We start from the raw sequence: 17,526 nt of genomic DNA on the forward strand, positions 1-17,526 counted from the left end.
TTGAACAAGATTTTCTAGTAGGGATCATACTCGGTGAGCATAGCTTCAGGGATGACAAGGTCGAGAGGTCTTCCTTCTTTCTTCAACTCAGATGAACTTGTTCGAGTTGTCCTTCAATTTTGTCGACATTCATTGTTTCCCATATATTTGTAATATATTTTTATCGCCTTCTTTATAGATATTATATGACAGAAAAGGGTGTTCCTTACGAATAAACCTGCATTATGGCAATTCACTTGATAGCTCTGATAGTCATCACATATTTGACTGAGCTTCTCGAGGCCACACGCTCACTGGGCCATCCAAGGTGTACTGTTCCTTGGGAATACTGGTGTGAAGATCGTTGTGGCTCTGATTCGTATGGAGATACATGTTGTCCAATCTCAAATGGGAGACATAACTTGTGTGGTGCAGGTACGCCTTGTGCTGCCCTTATTGAATCGCCCTAAAAGTCTCACATAATTAGACACATTTTGTTGTTTGGACGGATGCTGTCCTGTAGGTACATTTTGTGATGAGGTTGGAGGCTGTATACCAATTGCCACTATGACCATCACAACTGCTGGGAGTTGCATACCACCTCCTACTTCGAGCAGTCTATACGCTGGGGCCACAACATTCACAGAGCCTGATGGGGGTATTGTAGTGTCGAGCTCTGGCATTTTGATAATCTCTGGATCAGAGACGGTAACGATACCAGCTGTCTCATCTTTGACCACTCTCACTACTTATGGTCAAACTTTTACGCTTTCTGGACAGCTAAACCCTCAAAGCCTGACTTTGAGCATCCTCCCACCCATTACCACTACCCTTCCAAATAGGTCATTAACGACGATTTCTGGATCTATCATCACTCTACCAGGCGATACAACAAGGTCCTCTGTGGTTACCATACTAGCATCGACAGAAACATTGCCCAACGGAGTACTCACTACCATACCCGCAACGACCGAGACACTGAGCAATAACCCGCCAGAAGGATCAGAATCACTGACTACAATACCCGGCACGACAGAAACTTTACCTAATGGCTCGCTGACGATTATCCCCCCAAGCACGGAGACAATACAGAGTATCTCATCAGTAATAGTGATAACGATTTCACCCACCACCTCTACGCTTCCTGATGGCTCTTTAACGAGTATCCTAGGGACCACGGAAACCCTTCAACCTAATTCTTCAGCTTCTTCTATTGGACCCTCCTTGACCACTATCCCGCCCTCTACAACAACGCTTCCTAACGGTTCATTAAGCATCATTCCAGGGACCACAGAAAATTTTCAACTTGGTTCTTCTACTTCCTCTAATGGGCTTTCTTTGACAACCGTACCGCCCTCCACAATAACTCTTCCTAATGGCTCACTAAGCACCATTCCAGGGACTACCTCTACGCTGCCTAATGGAATAAGTACTACGACCATCTCAGAATTCACTGAAACGTTGCCAAACGGGTCACCAACCACCATCGGGCCGATTACTTTGACATTTGGCAGTGGGATAATCACCACCACATATAGCCCTCAAACCATAACGTTGCCCAATGGATCTCTGACGACCATACCTGGAGCGACCTTGACTGAGCCACCTATTATTACAGGGCCACCAAACACAGCGCCGCCAAACCCACCTAGCACCACGACAAGTTCTTCAGACCATGACTTGATACCATGTGTAATACCTCCGCTTCCGATTTGTATACCTTGCATCTGGGGTCTCTGCTTTCCACCAGGAACAGGACCACCTCCACCTCCCCCACCACCTGGTGGCGGGGATGGTGGTACAACTACTGGAAGCACAAGCTCCGGATGTAAAACGGTTACTGTCACAGACCTCTTCGTGTCATGTGATTCGCTCCTCGATGCAACGACTCTCTCCTGCAGTACGACATCCTCAATCACAGTGTCAGGCTGTTTGATTACCGCAAGTACCACAACTACGACAGTAGGCTCATGCCCAACAATAGCCCCAGAAGACGGGACTGATGGTGATAACGTCGGGTGCTTCAGCCCTACAACACCCTGCGATGTCAAAATATGTTCCGGGAGTGTTGAAGCTGGAAAAGGAGTTTGCGGCTCCAGCACTTCCTTCTTTGGTTGTCCTTGCACACCTGGTTCATCAACCCCTGGGTTCTGCGGTACACCTCAATCATGTGACTCCAATAACTGCGCAGGAACCTTTGATGCTGATGGGAAAGCAACCTGCAAACAGGCCTTAACAGGTTGTCAATGTTTACCCACAAGGAATACATGTGGAAACGCTCAAAGCTGCGACGCCAAAAATTGCGCAGGTACTTTCGATGCTGACGGACAAGCTACTTGTAAAGGTTTCTTTGATGGATGCCCTTGCACCGCAACAGTCAATACATGTGGAAACCCTCAAAGCTGCGACGCCAAAAATTGCGCAGGAACTTTCGATGGTGATGGACAAGCCACTTGTAAAGATTCCTTTGCGGGATGCCAATGCACTCCAACAACCAAAACATGTGGAAATCCTCGAAGCTGCGACTCCAATAACTGCCAGGGCAGCTTTGATAGTGATGGTAAAGCTACCTGCAAAGGTTCTTTTACAGGATGTCAATGTGCTCCTACAGACAACACATGCGGCACTCCACAATCGTGCGAGGCTAGAGGATGCGCTGGATTACTCAGTCACGGAGCGGCAACTTGCCAAGGAAAATTCGCAGGATGCAAATGTGTCGCTGATGCCAACACACCTGGCTTTTGCACGAATCTCGGATCTTGTGAATTCGCGGGCTGCAATGGCAAGATCGTCGATCCAAGCAGTAACTTGGGTGTTTGTCAGGGAGGAAGCCATGTTGGATGCTCTTGTGTCCCGGATGCTCAAACACCCGGTTTCTGTGGTCCAATTGCGTCTTGCGATGCCAATGGCTGCCAGGGAACGCAAGTCGGTGCAGGTAGCTCATTTGGTACATGTCAAGCCGGATCTCACATCGGATGTAGTTGTCTTTTCCAGTCGCCAACCACTACATCGCTACCTCCGTCTAGCCCAACAGACAATTGTGAAAATGATTGCTTAGCCATTCTCACCGACAAGGTCAATTCACTTCCAGACCAAATCTGTACAAATGATTCTAATAACAACTTCATCGACTCTGGAAGTTCACCTGCCGGGTTTACTGACTGGTGGAGGCTGGCTTCTCACAGCAACTGCTTTTTGGTCCTTGCGAAACAATCTGGCTCTGGGTCATTTCCGGGTGGGTATTGCTTCAATAAAAGTTTTGTTCAAGCCTGGGTGACGAATAATGCCTTGGGTTGCAATTCTGGAGATGATTTCTTCCGGCCAAGTCAGCCGTTGCCAGATGAAAGTAACTTTTCAGGTGATGGTATGGTTTGTCTCTCAAATTTCCTGAATTATCAGCTTTGCGGCTCTTCGACAAAGAATGGGGGAACCGATTTTGGGGCAGGAGGAGGAGTGAACCCACCAAGGTAACATGATTATTAATGCACATATTTTGTGTAGTGAAAAAGATGCGAGATGTCCCAGAATGAGTTGGGGCACAAAGTTATATGTAGAAACATAATTGAAGACAATAGCAAATAGACATGAAGATATTGATTGTGTAAAACCTGCACTAGTTTGGTCTAATTAGTAGAGCTAAGACATGAGTCTGTCTGAGATCAAAATCATTGGTTACGGAACGATCAATGATCAACTTACACTTCTACGTAGTCAGACTTCGGCCTCCATTTATCCAGCCCGCAAAGGAAACCCATACAAACCGAAGACGTGGTTCTTTTAACCCATTCTTACTGTTAAAAATTCGGGGAAGAGCTGATGCTGTGAAAAATTATGAGCAATAGTGAAATTATTAGTAGTATCATTCCCTAAAGGGAATGATTGAGTGGTTCCGAACACTATGCCTAAGTGTGTTCCTTAACTTGTTCAATTGTACGATCATTCTCATGCCGTGGAACGGCCGAAGGGAGACAAAAGGGCTAAAGTTAGAACCACCCCCGCGAACCCTACTTATGCGCCTTTCAGTGAAGGGTTGTATAACGCCGACTGTGCTCCGGCTTATCTACAGTTTGTACACCGGGTGAAGAAAGGTCAAATGGTAAATTCTTTTGATCTTTCCCTCTAGTATAACGATAATGTTTTTATTTCGAAAAAGGATCATCGATATCGAAGTATCCTCCCGTGGTCAGACTTCATCTAAGGATCCAAGTTTAGGCCACGGCCCGCCCCTCTTCCGTCCCGTTAACCGCTGTTACCTGCCAACCTGCACCACCTTAATTAACCAATGGGAGAAACAGCCGCCTGCGCTACTCTGTACGGTGTTCTGATATGTCGGGATGAATGAACTAATGTACATCTGGAACACACCATATGCATGATCAATGCCACAACACAGAAAACCCATTTGTTGTTATAGATTCATATTCTCCAAGCGTAGCGAGGCTAGTGGGCGATGTAATGTTTACAGTGTTGGCCATTTTGGCCCACAGAGACCCAAATCAACTTCCTTGAGAAGCTTAAGAGGTCGGATGTTCTGTCAAACTAAATACTGAATGTAGATTGGTTGATTACCAATCAGAAGTTGTTTCGGATGACCTTTCGGTGGGAATGACCGGTGGTTGACTTTGGACAGGGGATCGATGGTGAGAATGAGGTTGGCGCCAGCTTCACACAGCTACTCCGTTCAGCATGTTGGCGGGAACCCGCATACTGTGGGGAGATTTGGAAGGCTTGGAATGGGGTCCGTTAGGTTACGTTAGGCTATCAAGCCTGCGCCGCAAATCAACTTCAGGCTGTCAGTTTCGCCAATTACCTCTTTTCGAAGCTGTTACTCCCGAACCTTTGCAAAAGATACGATAGCTGTTAGAATACTCCCTATTATATTTCAACCCAGAACCCCACCCAGAACCCCAACCAGGGAAGCTGCTGCTGCAATGAAGCACACTTTCGGCAAACTTCGGCGGAAGCTTATCCACAAGGATGGAGTATCTCCGAATAGGACACTTCGGGTCGAAAACTCCGACTCCAATGACCCCGAACAACCTCCTCGATGAATACAGAAGTATCATCCTCCACAAACGAGTTGGAAAACTCACATGTGCAGTCAAATGAGGATACTCAACTACAAAACCTGTGGCAGGTTGCATATGGCAACCTTACCGACAGCGATCATCGCATTTTGTCCTCAGCTCAATTCAACAATAGTGGTCCCGGAAGGCCTATACCAATAGACCAGGTACTGGATGAGGTTATTCATATAACCAAGGAACGTTATGAGGAATACCAGAAACGGAGTTCGGATAATGTTATACTTCGAAATGCTGCACGAAACATACTTAATGCAACATTGTCGTTCAAGGACACCGTCAGCGCAATAGTCTCATTCGACCCCACAGGGCATGCATCTAGTGCATGGATGATCGTTTCTCTTGGACTGACGGTATGTAACGTTATCAGCCTATCACCATTTGCAGGAGAATAACTTTTTTCTTTGTAGATGACAAAAAACTACTATGACCTGCGAAATGCTTTATTCGAATCTTCCGAGTTCTTAGCCGAATCTCTTGCCCGATATAGTTATATCCAGAAGAATTTCTACGACGAGAGCCATTTGAAAACGAAAACCTCAATCCGGAATGCTATTGTCCGTGTCTACACAGCTATATTGCATTATTCAGTGGAGCTGCAGAAAATTCAGCAGGCCAATAGAGTGAAGCAAGTGCTAGGCAGTGTTACGGCGACTACTGATCATCCGCTTTCCAAATTGAAGTCTGTTATCGATGATGAAGAACGTAATCTACAGAAATGGGTCCAAATAGATCAGCATCTCCAACACAAAGAGGAAGCAGAAGGTATTCTGGCCCGGATTGATGTGTTAATCAAATATGTGCGAGATTCCCATCAGGCATCAAATATTTCCAAGTTACCAATTGCCAAGGGGGCCTTCTTTGATTCATATATAGATCAACATGAAAGTCTCTGTCTTCCAGGAACAAGAACTGAGCTTCTCCAGCAAATTGCAGAATGGGCACAATCGCCAGACGGAAAATGCATATATTGGCTAAATGGCGTAGCCGGGACCGGAAAGTCAACGATCTCCAGGACGATGGCCAGGTCCTTTCAGGAGAAAGGGCTTCTAGGGGCAAGCTTTTTCTTTAAAAGGGGTGAAAAGGATCGCGGAAGCGTGTACAGATTAATCTCAACGATCGTATCACAATTGGTCCACAAGATCCCTCAACTTGTGTCTCAAATCAGCAACGCTATTGAAAATGATCCTAATATTGCATCCAAATCACTGCAGGAGCAATTTGACAAGCTTCTATTGCAACCACTTCTTACTCTGGATTCTCCAATGCGGCAACCTGAAACAGTTGTTCTGGTTATTGATGCGTTAGATGAGTGTGACGGGGAGAAGGATATAAAACTTCTTCTACGGCTCTTACCGCAGACGCAAAAGTCTAGATGTATTCGCTTCCGAACATTATTAACTAGCAGGCCTGAATCTCCAATGAGGCTAGGTTTTAGGAAAATGGAGAACGAAGATCATCAGGACGTGCTCCTTCACGAAATTCCAAGACCTGTGATCGAGCATGACATTGCTTTATTTCTACAACATCAATTTTCCCAGATCAGGGAGAACAACTTATTGCCTCCAGAATGGCCTGGAGAAAGCGTTATTCAGGAATTGATGACCTTATCGGTTCCATTATTTATATCCGCTGCTACCGTGTGTCTATTTGTTGGGGAATCAAGATGGGATGCAGAAGAACGGCTTACAAACCTGCTAAAGGATCAAAGCAGCTATGCATCTAAGATGGAAAAGACATATATGCCAATTATGAAACAACTTCTCGTTGGTCAGGACGAAGAAGAATCGAAGCAGCTGGTGCAGGAGTTTCAAAAAATTATCGGCGCCATTATTTTGCTCGCCACACCATTGTCGGTTCATACACTTAGCCAACTCCTGAATATAAAACCAGGCACTATCAGTAAGCGATTGGATTTCTTTCACTCAGTTCTCAGTATACCAAGCGATCCAACCCTTCCGATAAGAACTTTACATTTGTCCTTTCGAGATTTTCTGCTTGATTCCAAGAGAATAAAGAGCCCATTCTGGGTAAACGAGAAAGAAAAGCATCAAGAGATATCCCACCAGTGTCTTAATATCATGCGTCACCGCCTAAAACGAAATATCTGTGACCTTCCAAACGAGGGAATACTTCTCACAGAGATAGATGAACAGACGATAGACAAAAATTTACCGCCGGTACTGCAATATTCTTGCCGTTATTGGACAACACATCTATTAAAAAGTGATGACCTTAATAATGGAATGGATGGTGCTTTTTCTTTCCTTCAAGAGCACTTTCTGCATTGGCTGGAAGTAATGAGCATAATTGGAGCTGTATCAGAAGCTATTGAGGCTATATCTATGCTACAGTCTGTCAAACTGGAAGTGAGTTTATGTCATATCTGGAATTTTTGATCTATGTGCATATAAATAATAATGCTTGGTGTAGATTAAGACAGGCTCTCCGTTATCTAAATTTCTGCGCGACGGGAAACAGTTCGTGTTAAACATCCGCCAAATAGTCGACACTGCACCACTTCAGTTTTATTGTTCAGGGCTTATATTTGCTCCTGAAGATTCGGTAATCAAACAGACATTCAAAAAAGACCTGCCTACGTGGATAGAAAGACTACCAAAGATAGAGGAACCCGGGAGCGGAGAATTACAGACTCTCGAGGGACATTCACACATGATTCATTACTTGACATTTTCACAAGATGGCAAGTCGTTAGCATCAATTTCCTTCGATCAAACCGTCAAATTTTGGGATACTGTCACAGGGGCTTTGCAACAAACTCTAGAACTCCATCCATATTCATGTTTGGCAATCTCACCGGATTTCACGTCACTATTACTAATCTCTAAAGACGGCATATTCAAGATTCATAATGTTATCACAAGCTCTTTTCAAGACATCCCTTCTTCTGAGAATGTTGCATCTGCACTCAATGGTATTCCATTCTCCCCTGATGGTCAGCTGATAGCATTAAAATTTTCAGATGATACAATTCGGATTTGGAATATTGCTACAGGAGCTTGGCAAGAGGGTTTTAACGGCGTCTCATCCACAGGTGGCCATAAGACATTTTCACCAAACGGTCAACAGCTAGCATCCCACTGTCGTGATAACACAATTAAACTTTGGGATACTGCCACAGGGCATTTGGAACGGGTATTTGTCGGACATTCAGGTCCGCAATGTTTGGTGTTTTCACCAGATGGCCAACTGCTGGCATCTGGCTTCAGTGAAGGAGTAATTAAACTTTGGGATGTTCATATGGGAACTTTATCACAAACTTTTTATGCCAATTCAGGGCCAATTACGTCCCTCAGCTTCTCACACGATTGTCATTTATTAGTATCAGGGTCAGCTGATAAAACCATCAGGCTTTGGGATATTAGGACAGGAGCTCTACGATGTTCTCTTAAGGGTCATGAGGAATCAGTCTCGTCTGTCGCATTTTCTCCAAATAGCCAGCTGATAGCATCTGGCTCTAATGATTTTAAAATCAAATTTTGGGATACAAACGAACTCCTCGGCATTTCTATGAGAGCAGGAGCTCTACAACAGACTCCTGAGGGCCATAACGGCCTAGTTTTCTCCTTGGCATTTTCACCAGCCAATCAGCTGCTGGCCTCTGCTGGTGATGGTAGGATTAAATTATGGGATCTCACAAAGTACTGGGATACTGGAGCCGAAAGAGCTCTACAACATACTTTTTGGGGCTACTCAAGAGCGAGTTGCGCTCTAGCGTTGTCACCGGATGGCCGGTTACTAGCATCGGCCTCTGATGAAATCAAGATTTGGGATACTGCCACAGGAGTCCTTCTACATACTATGACATATGACGATTTTGAGGCCGATCCGAAGCTTTCTGAAAATCGCGTAAATTTGAGTCTTGCTGTACTTGGCCCATATCTGAAGTTTTCTCAGGATGGCCTGTATCTGAAACTCTCTGAAGATGACCCATATGTGAACACCAACTTCCGAATTTTGAACATTGGGCCTTGGTACAATCCTAACACCCTTCCTTTGTTTCAAAACACCATTGAGATATTTGTACCTAGTCATTGGTCATCATATGCACCACAAGGTCAGCGGTGGATAGCTATTCAAGGTAAAGAGGTATTATGGCTCCCTCCCAATTATCGAGCAACTTGTTCAACAGTAGGCAATGACGGGACAGTTGTCCTTGGGCATTACTCCGGGACAATTACCCCTCTCAAATTCCGTGTATAGGTGGCAGTTGAATAAATGAACAATCATTACTTATGTTTCCCTACATATTAGAAATAAAGCCCAGGATAAAGGAACAATAGACCGCTGTTTAGATATCCATTAACAGCTTTACCTAAGCAATCATCGATGCAACCACCCTTTTTTGGTGCCCAGGACGGAAATAAGGCAGCAGAACCAACTGACGAATCTTGATGCCATTTTTAGGCTCATTTCATAATCTTCTAGGTTGCAAGATGATTAAATCAAGTATGTCTTTTGTGAATAGTATGCAAATGAGGTATTGACATATGATCAAATACATGTATAAATCCTGGTCCGATTTTCACTGTCAAATAGCTTAGACTTTCTTCCCAGGGCTGCCAACAACACACTGGAAGTTATGAGCAGTCACATCCTCCAGTGCATTCTTCACCAAGTTCCACACATTCAAATCATAAGCCTCGCCAATGTGTCCGACAGGATCATATGAGCAATAATCCTGGATATACTCATTCTTGGCGCTGGTCTCGTTAACCAGCGACGTCGTCGTCGGTGTCACAAGCTCGTCCCATTTCGAAATGATAATTGTTGCCGAGTTACCCGGCTGGATGATTGGTTTTCCATCGTCGAGTTCCTTGATCGCCCATCCATCATCAACCAAGTCATCACAAGCATGGCATCCAAAAATATCCAAGACTTGTTCCACCAGACCCAAAACACCCAAGTCTTTGCCTAGCGTGACCAAGTTCGCGAAATTGGTTCCGTGCGTCGGTGGCGCAATGCTGACGATCCTTTGGACGATATCTGAGATTCCAGCCTGAAATTTCGGTACGTATAGCGACAGAAACGCACCCTCAGAATGTCCGACAATATCGACTTTATCGGCCCCAGTCTTCGTGCTAACGTCAGTAATGAAATCGGCGACCTCGACGGCGCTCTCGTTTATAGGGAGAAACCCCCCAACGAGTGGGAAGTCGGGATATGAGCCATAAGTTGCGCGGAAAACGCAAAAGCCTTCTGTCTTAAGCCAGTCGCCCAGAAAATTGATATCTTCGTAATATGTCGCGCCGAGCCCGTGCAGTGTCACTACCGGGTTGTGGGTAGATGTACAGGAGTAGTCATTGTCTGGATCGGGGACCAAAATTGCTGTTGTGGTGGTTGCTGCAATGGCAGCTGTCAACAGAAAAGAACGCATTATTGTTGATTAAGTATTATCGATATTATGTATATAATGCCAAGAACGAAATATGGAAACGCAACGTATTGATGCTTTGCAGGGGATTATAAATGAGCGACACTACCAGAATTGCATCTGTCAATTGACTTTTATCATAGAAGTTGAATAGCAAAAGAAGAGCTGATGAAGGAAATAATGATACGTCAATTATTTTGACACAAATTACGGAGACGACGAACTGCTCCTAAGAACTAGCAGCTGAACTAAATTTTAGTGTCGCCGACTTGATTCTTCCCTGCAATAATTCCGTCACGGCGTCAAAACGCCGACACGATCAGCTGAGTAATGTTGACTAGCTGCATTTTGAATTTATGGAGAGTCGACTTGCAGGAGACTGCCATTCTGGCGTCTGAGTCGAATCTGCTAAAGAAGCTGCGGCGGGACAGGGGATTCATGTCGGCGAATCGTGAAGAAGCGAATGTGACTCCGAGAGCCGAAATGCAGATTAAAAGGCTGAGAACAACACTAAATCGTTGATGTATTGATTTCCCTGTTGGGAAACCCGTCTAGTCCCGATTTTAAGACCCCGACGCACCCCGCGATCACTATCCCTTGCAGTAGGCTCGTTCACCATTGTTGGTCGCGATTCGCTTGTCGGCTGACTCGGATGTGTGCATGTCTACGTGTATTGATGCCGATTGCTACCTATCAACACTGACTAGATGGCGCCTCTAACTTGGGTCGTACTTAATAATGTTGGAGAGAAGAGAAAAGGCTGAAAAAGGGGACGAACCCGCCATGGCTGGAGCCCGGACCCGATGGTAGACACTATTAAGCAGGCTAGAGAGTTAGGGTCAGTTAGCAATATTAGCAGACCCGCACGGCTGGTGGCTGATCCATTCAGCTTTCCTCAATAGCCGGGAGGAATAGGCGTAAATTACAAGAGTATCAATTACTGTCGTAACTCGTTTTTGACATTTGGTTGAGGACGAATGGCATCTTATCAGATGGCAGATACTTGAGCACCCTTCTAATGTTAGTCAGTCCAGTGAGTTCGTGATATTCAATTTATCAATTGTCATGATCGAATCTTACGTGGTGAAATATTTTGGGTGTATCTAAATCAATCCGCATATTATTTGTTTCAGTGGAAACAGTTGGTGGCAGACACGATGGTTAATTCGTACACCTATCCCGGCCATTGTGAGACGCCGCATAGTTTGTCTAAAAACAAAGATTTATAAAGATATAATATAGCAGTGCTCCAGCACGGCTTCAAAGCAACAGGGATATATGGCAATCAATAGAAGAACATCGACATTCACCACAGCAATCGCCGTAGCCTCGTTGCATATCAAGTCATCATCGTCGTCGTCATCGTCATCAACACAGAGCACCAGTCCGTAGTGAAATCTGCCAGATCAGGGCGTGAAACCAGGAGTACGCGCGCTCAACTCCGGCATTGAGCTACCCCACAAACGCAAAGCGTGACGCTTCTCAACGAGTTCAAACACCTGGATCATGAAGTGGCGCTCCACATCGCCAGGCGGAAACGCTTCCCATGCTACACGTACTGCAAAAGCCAGCCTATTAATCATATTTCCTGGCGCCCGGCGGATATAGCACTCAAGACTGCGTGCAATGTCACACGCTAACTGATATTTTTCCACCATCGTTACCGCATCTTCCGGTCGATCGTCAATTGTTGAAAGGATTAACCGACTGGAACTATAAATACACATTGACTGTAACAGCCTCAGATCCGGGTATATAAGGCTTGGCGGCTTAATTACTTGCATCGTTCGTAGGTCGTGGCATTGAAAAACAGGGAAAGGGTCAGGCCCTTGCGGTTCAGTTGTCTCCTGGGGAGCTCCACTTGGGTAGCAATCAACATAATCCTTCTTCCATTGTTCAAAACGGGACGTCAGGTCGGTCACTGAATTCCATAGCTTAGTACGTTTCACACGGAGTTCGCCTTTTCCAAGGTGTTGCGTTTCTTGAGCGGCCATCAGCTCGTCATATTGCCACAACAAGCCCGGAATCTCAACCACAAGGTCAAGCAGATAATGCAATAAGTCTTTCGACGTCGTAGCCTGAGACCAGGGAACGGTTTTCCACGCTTCCTCGGCCATGAAACTCGGTTTGCGGTCGATAATGTCAACACCAGTCTAGATAAAATTAGCAGGGGGTTTTCATAAGAAACCATGGTAATCAAACCCAATATGGTCGCAGTTCACAGAATAACAAGTGCTCAACTCCATACATATGGTTTTCTGGCCCTCGGTGCTGTATCAATCGTGCCGCTCCCTTTACATGGGCAGTAACACCCTCGTTTGATGTTCGTTCAATACTCTCAAACGCTAAGAGTAATGTGACTGTGATTAGAGTTGCTTCTGAACGGCTCCGTTCAGGGTCCAGCAGGGCATCCTGTAAAGATCGCAGAACTTTTGGATACAGCTTCATCCCAGCGGCTTCCACGCCGGGATCCTGCACACTCCGACCAAAAAAAGTTAGCGAGACGGCCTCGAAAGCATTTGATATCATGGGCGAAAACATTCGAATATCTGCCGCCGCTCGAATTGCTCCAGCATGTCCGGAGCTGGCATCGACCTCCGGACTAAAAGCGTCAACGAATCTTTGGACGCATCCGTCCACCATAGGCTTTGCTGAAACGAATCGAGATAATGGGCCACACCAATCTTCGTCAATACTGATAGTGCTCGCACTACTGCTGCTGCTGCTGCCACTACTGCTGCGCGTATCACTGGGGACAGCCGAGTCCCAATTATTGAAAGATGATATTTCGTCGTCACTAGATCCCAACGGGGATGTCGTACGCAGAGCGAGTGTAGTCCCGGCGCCACGTGAATAGCTGCTCTCTACTGGATATTAGTTTCGAATATGCAGGCAGTAGCTTGCAACAGAAAACGATCATCGACCGTCTCTATAACTTACCATCATGCCCTGGGGAAATTCTCAGTCGGTCACCACGAATATTGCCAACAAGGTTATCAACTATTTCGACTGGCGCCGATCTGATTGCATCAAACAGTTTCTCCAGTTCCTCTAACTTCCGAGATCTAGATTTATTATCCCCTATACATAATGTTTCAAGGATTAAAAAATATATCTCCATAGGTTGTTTGTCTAGAACGTGGGATTCCGAGTTCATACCTTGTGAACTTATTCGGGTTCGCAAGTCTTTAATCTCATTGCGCAAATTCCGAATCTCTTCGGCTTGCGAAATCGGCTGTGCCTCTTCATCTCCAGGCAACAGATCGTACACGCATCTTGACGGATGTCCGTGGGCACAACAGGCATGGCATGGTTTGACCCGATCGCACTAGATGGTTCCCTCCGTCAGTAAGCAGATAATCCAGAATGATGTCAAATTCGGTTCGGGTTCTTCTGGCACATAAAGTGCCATCCAAAAAACAGAATTGCAATGAGGCGTTTGTCCCTCGAAATACACTTCATTCAAAAGCATTTTGAAATTCGGGATTTGGCTTATGAGAACAACAGACCTTGACTTTTCGTAGACGGCAAACTCGACATGACCGCAACTGCCTGTTGGTGGGTTTTTTGGACTTTGGTTCGTCGCTGCGGGCAGGGTTCGACATAGCGGCCAGCAGCCACACGCGCACAGGGACGCCCGGCGCCTTGGGCCCTAATTGTCCCCGGAGATTTAGCTATAGGCAGCGGAAAGACTATGGCTGAGAAAGACCTAGATTGGGGACATTGTTGGGCAGCCCACGAACGACGCTGCAGGAATTGGCAGGGTGAGATGTGAGATCTCGGAGGTAATCGCTCATCGAAGAGGGGCGATCTGGACCTTTTTCTAGGGTGAAACTTGGTGCGTCTGCTTCCAGTCTAACGGCAGTTGGAGCGGGCTCAGCTAGCCTCAGTTGGTTGATCACCATAACCCCACAGGGGCTTTCGTTAGTCTGACCGGCGGGGCAATATAGAGTCATACACAACATCTAGGACACAAGTGGTGACACAGCAAAGCTTTCCTGGTTGCTAACGTCGCACGGTGTGCAATGTTCTCCCTCAAATAAAATGCCGTATCAGCGTTCTGCGTTGATTTCGACCAGCTCAAGACATGTACTGAATCAAGCGGATTCTCTCACTCGAGAATATAACACAAGGTCCTCTGTCGTCAATCGCCTTAAGAGACGGTATAACGCCATTTCCGGTTCTCTCCAACACAAGGTTGGGGATGCATTTCACCCCACTGTCTATATAGACAGAGCGCGATAAACGAACGAAACATAAGGAATCGTTGCACTGTTGCATCCGAAGAAGACCATGAACGGTTGACTGGGCACGAGGAGTCCTTGAAGCATCCCGCTATCAGCCTCCTGATGACTAGATCTCGATGAGAGATGGATAGTATTGTAAACAGCAACTCGAGAATTGCTATTGAACGCCACAAGAGGTAACGCCACAGAGTCAACGATGATTTGTTCTTGCGGATTCGCAGTGAGAACGTACCCATTGGCCGATGCGTTCGGAATCAGGCGCGAAACCCAGTCTTTTCGTGGCACAGATATATCACTAGCCTTAGGTTTACCTTACTAGTGTATTGTTTTTTCGGAAACAACCGCGGGTCCAAGCGGCAATGTTCGTCGTTGGAATTTGCAATGGGATTATGGTGGATTAGCACGACGGTTTAGATCAGTCTCATCAATGTTCGTGTTTTTCCTCCGTGGGAAGGCAGCACCAGCCATAGTACTGAGAATAATAGTCAGGTTATTGAAGCATACTGGTTCAAGCATTGTGAGGCGCGCGATTCTAGGTGGCCGCGTAAGAAAGGAGGCTGCGCATCACATCATCCATGTCAGCCTCGCATGCTACTACCGCGACTACGGGCAGTTGGGTAATTTCATCACCATGTCGGTCACTCCAAGCTTCGCTATTCGCGGGCCACATCTGCAGATGCCAACTTCCGTCGAATCCACCAAAGAGAAAAAAACAGTAATGATCAAGGAATCGCGATACACAGCTGGCTAAGATAGCCGGTTAAATGATGGCCCAATTTATGAATGCAACCCCGTTCACCATCAGTCCCCAGACATTTTTCGGTACGAGCCTGTGTTTTACTGCCCAGAACAAGTCTGCGCTGCAATCATGACAATTAGCTTTCAGAAAGCCGGTGCTCGTCCTTCAGTTTCAGCCCACGGCAGCGCCACAGATAACTTATTACCGTTAACAAGTCCTACAGATCTAACACAGGATGTGCCTCGGCATTTCGACCTCTCTACGAGTAAATATATCAGAACGGCCATTGGATCATTGTTTGTTCGATACTGGAAGCTACTGTTTCAAAACTTGAAGAATGACATCACAATGTATAACGGAATCCCTTCTGTAGCCGCCTTGCCGCTGCGATATCAATCTGCTCAATATCCGCTGTTTTTTGCAATTTCTGCATTTCTTTCTCAGTCAAAGTGACGTCCTCGTTTTCCAAACGCTCTAGATGCTTATTGGATGCCCGCAGGTCAAGGAACAGGATCAAGCCCATAAGAAAGGCTAGTCCCTGCAGAGCAATGCAGGCGCCTAGTGCTGGTCGGTAGTGTGGTGCGTCCTGCTGACGGTAAGTATACGGCGTCCAGATACTAGCAGAGTTAGCCACTGAGTTGATGAAAGCATATGATGCAGCACGCTTTGCCGGTGGTCGAGGGATTGCATTGGCAATCCAGCCGAACAACGTCCCGTTCATTGCGAACACAAAGTTCATCAAGAACAGCGAGAAGTACCGCGGTCCGAATGATGATGTTGTCATGAAAATAATGAACCCAACAATGGTGATCGGGACCGGGTAGATCCAGAAAACAAATCGTTTCTGCAGTCTGTCTGAAAAATAGTTGTGCAGCAGCGAATAGCCGACCATGAAAATATAAGGCGGAGCAACAAGTAGAAGCGATACAACGTGGTTATAGCCCAAGGTGGCTGTAAGTGTTGGGAAGAAGTTTTGAAACCCAGCAGCGCCGGTTATACCCATGTACGCCAGAGCAAGCACATAGGTGCGTTTGTCCGCGAATGCTAGCTTCAAGCCACGCCATTGACTCATACCACCCGCCTCATCAATATCGGCTTCGGCGGCTTCGATAGCTAGACGTCGACTAGCCACAGCCTTCATTTCCGGAGACAACAAACTCCAGTTCTCTGGAAAGTCTGGAAGTATAAACATGATAACCACCCCAACGAAACATGTAATTGTTCCTTCAATGATATACAACCACTGCCAGGCCGCCATTCCGCGCTTGCCGGCCAGGCCTGACAGGATTCCAGCGGCGATGAGGTTTCCGAATGCACCGCTAAGCAAGGATCCGGCATAGAAAATACTCATCCGAAAGGCCAGCTCCTTTTTTGTATACCATTTCGATAAGTAAAACAAAACTCCAGCAAAGAAGGGAGCCTCCACAAGGCCAAGCAGGAAACGACAGGCGACAATCGAGCCATAACTCTTGACCTGGCTAGTCAATGCGGAGACCAGGCCCCAAGCAACGACAAAGAAACCAAGATACAAGGATGGCCGGCCAATATAATTAAGCATCAGGTTCGACGGAACTTGCATTAAAATATATGCAACAAACAGGATTGACAACCCGGTTTGGTACTGTGAGCCATTGAGATGCAGATCATCGGTGAGACCCTGCAGCTTTGCAGCAGCGTAGTTGTTGCTTTAGTTAAATTAGTTGCAGCTCTCCTCGTGCCTTTTTCTTCGGAAATCTGTCTTACCGATCGATATAATTCATCAAGTAGACGATAATAACAAGTGGTAAAATCAGTGTATCAATTCGTTTCCGAAGCTTCACCTCGGTTGCCCTCTCATCGTCAGTCAAAGCGGCAAGGTGCACAATTTCTTCGTGTGACATTTCAGCTTTCTCCCCCATCGCATCACGATCATGAATGATTGTGTCGTCACCCGCCATTGTCATATGACCTAAGAGTACCAAGAAAGGACGAAAATAGTTCCAAATAAATACGAAGAACTATCAATGGGGATACCGATGGATAAGAATTGCACCAGAACGCAGAATTTCCGACTATATATACCGGGCAGTGTACAATAGAGTG

The 17,526-nt window shown here is 46.1% G+C and overlaps 6 protein-coding genes across 6 annotated transcripts; 2 read left to right on the top strand and 4 right to left on the bottom strand.

Moving 5' to 3' along the window:
• Positions 1-546: 546 nt before the first annotated feature.
• On the top strand, positions 547-3,450 carry BGW36DRAFT_404251 (uncharacterized protein; the record flags this gene model as incomplete). Its single annotated transcript, XM_046218927.1, has 1 exon — positions 547-3,450. One exon carries the CDS (start codon positions 547-549, stop codon positions 3,448-3,450), a length of 2,904 nt encoding a protein of 967 aa, XP_046077020.1.
• Positions 3,451-5,026: 1,576 nt separating this feature from the next.
• On the top strand, positions 5,027-9,287 carry BGW36DRAFT_355384 (quinon protein alcohol dehydrogenase-like superfamily; the record flags this gene model as incomplete). Its single annotated transcript, XM_046213641.1, has 3 exons — positions 5,027-5,416; positions 5,474-7,432; positions 7,497-9,287. 3 exons carry the CDS (start codon positions 5,027-5,029, stop codon positions 9,285-9,287), a joined length of 4,140 nt encoding a protein of 1,379 aa, XP_046077021.1.
• Positions 9,288-9,624: 337 nt separating this feature from the next.
• Positions 9,625-10,461, bottom strand: BGW36DRAFT_288509 (Alpha/Beta hydrolase protein; the record flags this gene model as incomplete). The annotated part of the gene is made up of 1 exon (XM_046210582.1): positions 9,625-10,461. The coding sequence occupies one exon, from the start codon at positions 10,459-10,461 to the stop codon at positions 9,625-9,627; it is 837 nt and encodes a 278-aa protein (XP_046077022.1).
• Positions 10,462-11,864: 1,403 nt separating this feature from the next.
• On the bottom strand, positions 11,865-14,063 carry BGW36DRAFT_394177 (uncharacterized protein; the record flags this gene model as incomplete). Its single annotated transcript, XM_046217889.1, has 5 exons — positions 11,865-12,611; positions 12,661-13,207; positions 13,395-13,539; positions 13,618-13,786; positions 13,968-14,063. The coding sequence occupies 5 exons, from the start codon at positions 14,061-14,063 to the stop codon at positions 11,865-11,867; spliced, it is 1,704 nt and encodes a 567-aa protein (XP_046077023.1).
• Positions 14,064-14,426: 363 nt separating this feature from the next.
• BGW36DRAFT_370373 (uncharacterized protein) lies at positions 14,427-15,205 on the bottom strand. Its single transcript, XM_046215244.1, has one exon. It carries the CDS (start codon positions 14,939-14,941, stop codon positions 14,612-14,614), a length of 330 nt encoding a protein of 109 aa, XP_046077024.1. The 5' UTR covers positions 14,942-15,205; the 3' UTR covers positions 14,427-14,611.
• Positions 15,206-15,787: 582 nt separating this feature from the next.
• BGW36DRAFT_288022 (putative MFS transporter) lies at positions 15,788-17,381 on the bottom strand (the record flags this gene model as incomplete). Its single annotated transcript, XM_046210545.1, has 2 exons — positions 15,788-17,129; positions 17,188-17,381. The coding sequence occupies 2 exons, from the start codon at positions 17,379-17,381 to the stop codon at positions 15,788-15,790; spliced, it is 1,536 nt and encodes a 511-aa protein (XP_046077025.1).
• Between the last annotated feature and the right edge of the window lie 145 nt (positions 17,382-17,526).

The sequence above is a fragment of the Talaromyces proteolyticus genome, assembly GCF_021365285.1.
Source record: "Talaromyces proteolyticus strain PMI_201 chromosome Unknown BGW36scaffold_2, whole genome shotgun sequence".
NCBI classification, from domain to species: domain Eukaryota; kingdom Fungi; phylum Ascomycota; class Eurotiomycetes; order Eurotiales; family Trichocomaceae; genus Talaromyces; species Talaromyces proteolyticus.